The sequence below is a fragment of the Gastrolobium bilobum genome, unplaced genomic scaffold, assembly GCF_033153095.1.
Source record: "Gastrolobium bilobum isolate Gb01-03AN ecotype WA unplaced genomic scaffold, APGP_CSIRO_Gbil_v1 utg829, whole genome shotgun sequence".
Lineage (NCBI taxonomy): Eukaryota > Viridiplantae > Streptophyta > Magnoliopsida > Fabales > Fabaceae > Gastrolobium > Gastrolobium bilobum.
The window spans coordinates 63,366-69,699 of NW_026899533.1; the positions used below are offsets into that span (position 1 = coordinate 63,366).

Consider the following 6,334-nt stretch of genomic DNA (forward strand, 5'->3'; position numbering starts at 1 on the left):
AATTATGGAAGATAAAATGAATTTCATTTTTAAATTTAAATTTTAAATAAAAATAATACTAGATTATGTCTATTTCTCACTTAAAATAATATAATTATATATTCTCTAAAAGGACATATATTTTTCTCATAATATTTACGTTTTTGCAATTAGTAAATAGATAGAGTTATGTTATATCTACTTGTTGTACACCAAAATATTTCAGTATGACATATTGACCATATGAACGGAAGAAACGATTGTTTTTTTTTTCACAATTGATTTTTTGCTAACAAATTTATTATTTGATCCCTTCAGTAATTATTTTATGCAATGCAAGTCTTATTTATAAACGAGCATAGTAAAATATTTAAAAAATACAATGAAGTATAGATTTTATTTGTTTCTTACTAAAATTGTATGAACATATGAAGTTGATTATAAGCCGGTTTAATACACAAATTAATGCTAAAGGCGCTATTCAATACGACCGTATTGCACTATTGTTGTGGTCAAATCAAACCCTCCCTTCGTAACTCCAATCCAAATGGTTGGATCACCGTCCATTTCACCAAGTCAAAACTCAACATTCATACAAGTGTACTGAATATCTGAGTTGTTATTCAGACTTCAGAGGTCATAGCATCAGAAGCCAATTCCCCGTAGCACATACCTACCTTTTCACGGACCTGAACCGTCCGATCAAACTAGGCCCACATCTCCTTCATTTAGCCATTTCCACACGATTACACCAATCATGCATTTCTATACAAGTACCTCGTATATATTTATGTGCATTCTTAATAAATTAAAACTTGATGTCCTAAAATCGTTACTTTACACCTTGTCCCTTGGTTAAAGCTTTTAACCATAACCATAGACAGCGACAAACACACTCTTTGTTTTATTTTGTCCACCTTTTTTTATTTTCACTCTTTGCCATGTCATAATCGTACAAAAAAAATGTACACGCGAGGAAAAAGCGCGTGGGATATAATTAGAACGGTGAAAAAGCGTAGTAGAAACAATTGACTGGGAGAATTAAAAATGATAAAAGAAAAACCGTAGGGAGTTACGAGTTGGGACCAGTGGGAGCTACAGTCAGTGGTTTGTGTTTGGTATCTCTGCTTTATTATTTAGTTCTTCTTCACTTTTGAGACTCTCGTGATACCTTCTCTCTTACTAAACCTCTCTTCTCTCATGTTCTCTTTCCCAAACGCAACCTCACTCAATTCCTATCACTCCTTTTCTTATGGCATTTCGCCTCAACACCCATTCCTCATTCTCCTCTTCTTTTCATTAATTCCGTTTCCATAAAGACACACCCAATGGCGCTGCTTAATATTATTCTTGTGTTTCTGCATTTGGTTCTGCAACTGAGTGTCCGAGTCAACTCTGAGCCAACACGGGACAAGCAAGCCCTCCTTGCTTTTATCTCCCAAACCCCACACTCTAACAGAGTCCAATGGAACGCTTCCGACTCGGCTTGCAACTGGGTCGGTGTTCAATGCGACTCTTCACGTTCCTTTGTCTATTCCCTCCGTTTACCCGGCGTTGGCCTTTTGGGTCGGGTTCCGACCAACACAATCGGACGCCTCACACAGCTTCGGGTCCTCAGTCTCCGCTCCAATGGCCTCACCGGCGAGATCCCCTCTGATTTCTCCGATTTGACCTTCCTTCGCAGCCTTTACCTCCAGAAGAATCAGTTCTCTGGCGAGTTCCCTCCTAGTTTGACTCGCTTGACTCGTTTGAATCGCTTGGATCTCTCCACCAACAACTTCACCGGATCAATTCCTTTCTCCATCAACAACTTGACCCACCTCACCGGTCTCTTCTTGCAGAACAACGGCTTCTCCGGTAGCCTCCCAAGCGTTACAGCCAAATTGGTTGATTTCAATGTTTCCAATAACAGCCTTAACGGCTCCATCCCCGAGACACTCTCCAAGTTCCCCGAATCCTCATTCGCCGGAAATTCAGATCTCTGCGGGCCACCTTTGAAACATTGTACCCCGTTTTTTGCCCCGGCGCCGTCACCTGCGTCCATTTCGCCGGCGAACCCGGCGGGGAAGAAGTCCAAAAAGCTCTCCACTGGTGCCATTATCGGAATCGTTGTTGGGTCTGTTCTCGGCGTCTTGTTATTGCTGCTACTCCTGCTGCTTTGCCTCCGCAGGCGGCAACGCCGGCAACCGGCTAAGCCGCCGAAGGCCGTGATTGCGGAACGTGCGGCACCGGCGGAGGCAGGAACGTCGTCGTCGAAGGACGATATCACGGGTGGGTCGGCGGAGGCGGAGAGGAACAAATTGGTGTTCTTCGAAGGAGGAATATACAGCTTCGATTTGGAGGATTTGCTGAGGGCTTCGGCGGAGGTTTTGGGGAAGGGGAGTGTGGGGACTTCGTACAAGGCGGTGTTGGAAGAAGGGACGACGGTGGTAGTGAAGAGGTTGAAGGATGTTGTTGTGACCAAAAAAGAGTTTGAGATGCAAATGGAGGTTCTGGGTAAAATCAAGCATGAAAATGTGGTTCCTCTAAGAGCCTTTTATTTCTCCAAGGATGAGAAATTGCTCGTTTACGACTACATGTCTGCTGGTAGTTTGTCTGCTCTGCTTCACGGTATGATATTATCATTTAAATTTCCTATCCTGTTCATGAATTTTAATTATCTGATTATTATTAATTCATGCAATTTGATTTCAGCAATCACACTAGTACTAGTTAGCAAAATGCTTCGTATTTCTCGGAATATTATTTTTACATTCTCCAGGGTTTGCCTTTCTGGCATTTCGTTTTGTTCATTCGGGAAAATATTCCCTTTTTGTTGGAATTGGAATTGGCATTGTTTATTTCTGGAATTTTGACTCAATTCCAGCTCCAGCTGTTATAGTTGTAGAAATTTGTTTTTTTTTTTTTTATTTAATGGCTCGAAATATTTTAATATCCTTATTTTTGTTATCAACTGTGTGGGCTGCAACGTTGATGATGGAGGTGAGCAAGGTGGTTAGTGTGTCAATGTAGTATTATTAGTGGAATCATGTTAATTCTATTAAATAATGAATGGGCAGGATTGTTTAATAGTTGGAGAGTATCGTAAGTGTTAAGTTTGTAAAGCAGCGTGGAGTGCGCTGTTGTGCTTGCTTGATTCATGCTTCTGGAGCAAACATTCTCAACTCATGAGTGAGGTTGTCTTTCTTTAATTTGCCATTCCTGCATTCCCCTCAACCCAAACAACATGCACTCATGATATGCTATATTACTACCTGTATGGTCTCACACTCTCACCGACATTATTTCTCGCCTTTTTTTATATTTTTCTTTTCATAGAAAAGAAAGAAAAAAATGTCTATTTGCCTTCCTAATAAAAAAAAAAAAAAACCCAAGAAAGAGGAAAGCCAAATTGGATGGGACCGCAGACAGTGTTGCTTTTTTGCTTTGCTTTTGAAAGGGTTCTGTTCTCTCCAAAAATAAAATAAAAAATCCAACAAACTGTTACTTGAAATATTTATATCTTGTGGAGTCATGAAATTAATGCATTCTTATATCTAGCTAAAACGGCGTCGGCAAAGGACTATGGGAGGATATAGCATTAAAGAGAGATAGTTTTTGTGACTCTAGCAGTAGACACGATATTGATTGGTTAGGATTACATTATGGATTGGATTCGATTGTATATTTTGACTAACAAATTTACTGCATTGGGTTGTTATTAATTATAACAGGGAGCAGAGGATCTGGGCGAACCCCGCTAGACTGGGACAACAGGAGGAGAATAGCATTAGGAGCCGCAAGAGGCTTGGCATACCTCCACGTGTCAGGCAAGGTGGTCCATGGCAATATCAAATCTTCCAACATCCTCCTTCGAGGACCGGACCACGACGCCTGCGTTTCGGACTTTGGACTCAACCCCATGTTCGGCAACGGAGCCCCGTCCAACCGGGTCGCGGGTTATAGGGCACCCGAGGTTGTAGAAACCCGAAAGGCCAGCTTCAAGTCTGACGTGTACAGTTTTGGTGTGTTGTTGTTGGAATTATTAACGGGGAAAGCACCCAACCAAGCTTCTTTGGGTGAGGAGGGTATTGATCTGCCCAGGTGGGTCCAGTCAGTGGTTCGTGAAGAGTGGACCGCGGAAGTGTTCGATGCCGAGCTAATGAGGTTCCATAACATTGAGGAGGAGATGGTTCAGTTGTTGCAGATTGCGATGGCTTGTGTTTCGGTTGTGCCTGACCAGAGGCCTAGCATGCAAGACGTGGTGCGAATGATTGAGGACATGAACCGAGGCGAGACCGATGAGGGTTTGAGACAGTCCTCCGATGATCCTTCAAAAGGGTCCGAGGGTCAGACCCCACCTCCGGAGTCAAGGACTCCAACTACATCGCTCACACCTTAATAAAACTTCAAAAAGAGTTGTTGAAATTCTAAAAAAGAGAAAAAGAGGAAAAGACAAGACAAGGTGGTGGGTCGCTCTTGAAAATGTGCGTACGTATCGTGAATTATGGCGCGCTCCTTTCTTTATTGGCTTCCAGCGTGGTCCAATCAATGTGCTTTTTTTTCCCAATGTATTTTTTTTTTTTCATTTTTTTTTTTCTAAAATTATTTTCAATGATTTTTACAGATGGGAGGGTTTGAATTGTTCGTGAAGGGGAAGGGGGGGTTGGGGGAAGACCAGGTAATGGAAGGAGTTCCATGAACCATTGACCATTTCATGAATTTTAGTTGTCATTTCCCCCATTTCTAAATTTTAATTCTTTATTAACTTATATTTTTTTTTGTCAAGAATTAAGCTTGTCTTTCCATTTGTCTTGATACCCTTGTTGTGTGTTGCTATCTCAGCATGTGGATTTTTTCAGAGCTGACCAGATTGTTACAAAAATCATTGCAAAAACTGTGTATCACGTCACTTGTTTTTTTTTTTAAGTTAATTAAACCTTAATTATTTTTGTAAGATGAGTTGGTTTTTTTCAGCATTTTTGTTATCTTCGATTTTTTCAGTCGGTTATGAGACTAATACAGAATTACAGAGTGTGATACGGATAGGAATGGTGATATTTGGATCGAATTGAGGTTTTTTTTTTTTTTTACTTACTCAATTCTTTTGCTATCAATTGTATTACTACTATTTGATCACCTGATTTATTTCTTTGATTCCGTAGTGTACCAAGCCAAATGTTTGATCCATTATAAATAAAATAAGCATTGACCTCAAATGCTACGAGATAAAGAAAGCACAGTATATTAGCAGTTATAAAAAGGCGCACGCGCGCTGCTGCTGATGAAGATGCGAATGTGGTCCGTTTTCACGTGTAAGTAACTCGCACGGGACCGGGAAAAATGATTCAGAATGACGTAATTGCCCTTGGTGTGGTGTGTCCATTTGTGAGGAAACGGGTGGAGAACAGGCTGGCTGGACCTTTTTTGTGCGTTGTGAGCTCTGACAAATAAGGAAGAGAGTTTGACCCAACGATAGTGATTAGTGAGTGAACCGTCGATGCAAGGGATTACGGACCAATATTATTATGCCCGACCCGCGTTCGGCATATTAGGTTATTAGTTCAACCGATGAATTATAAATTAAATCGCATCATCCGGATTAATAAATAAAAACTTATCTTTTATATATAAAAAATTGTTATACAGTGCTATAGATATATAATTTTTATAATAATAAAAAAGTCATAATAATAATCACATAAAGTATACAATAAAATAATAATAATAATCATAAATTAAGTATCAGATAACCACATATAATTCTTCTATCAAATTTCATTAACTGACAATGTTTAATAATTATAAGACATTTCGCAACAATTCTTCCCATAAAAATAAATTTCAAGGAATCAATATGTCACATTCTCTTAATCTACTGTTCCGCAAATTGTTTCAGTCTTTAAAGTTGAAATTTGAGGTCGATGTAGGCAATATACTATTAGCAAACAAAATTACAAATTTTTTTGAATGGAGTTTCACATTTTTTAAAACAAGACGAGACAATTTTTTTTTTAAAATAAAAATGCATGACCCGATTAAGTCAGCAGTTTTGATAAAATCCGCAAGTTCGAATAGATTTTCATCAGATCCAATACATGGTCGGTTCAATACTTAACTTGAACCGATTCATTAGATTTCGGGTCGACTCGACCAGTTCAAGCCAGGTCTGATAACACTACTATCAACTCGCAAATTAATCTAAAAGCAAGCTCTTGCTTTCTCTTTGCTACTGTTCCGATTTGGTACCCTTTGAATTAGAGTGTGTTTTGGTACCCATCAGGTTTAGAGTGTGTTTGCGAGTTTCGAAAGGAAAGGAACAAAATCCAAAGGAAGAGGAAGAAAAATAAAGAGTATTCTTTTATCCTTATTTGAG

The 6,334-nt window shown here is 39.5% G+C and overlaps 1 protein-coding gene across 1 annotated transcript; it reads left to right on the forward strand.

Moving 5' to 3' along the window:
* The first annotated feature begins 1,216 nt into the window (after positions 1–1,216).
* On the forward strand, positions 1,217–4,418 carry LOC133291091 (probable inactive receptor kinase At2g26730). The gene is made up of 2 exons (XM_061489274.1): positions 1,217–2,589; positions 3,693–4,418. The coding sequence occupies exons 1-2, from the start codon at positions 1,308–1,310 to the stop codon at positions 4,358–4,360; spliced, it is 1,950 nt and encodes a 649-aa protein (XP_061345258.1). The 5' UTR covers positions 1,217–1,307; the 3' UTR covers positions 4,361–4,418.
* The last annotated feature ends 1,916 nt before the right edge of the window (positions 4,419–6,334 follow it).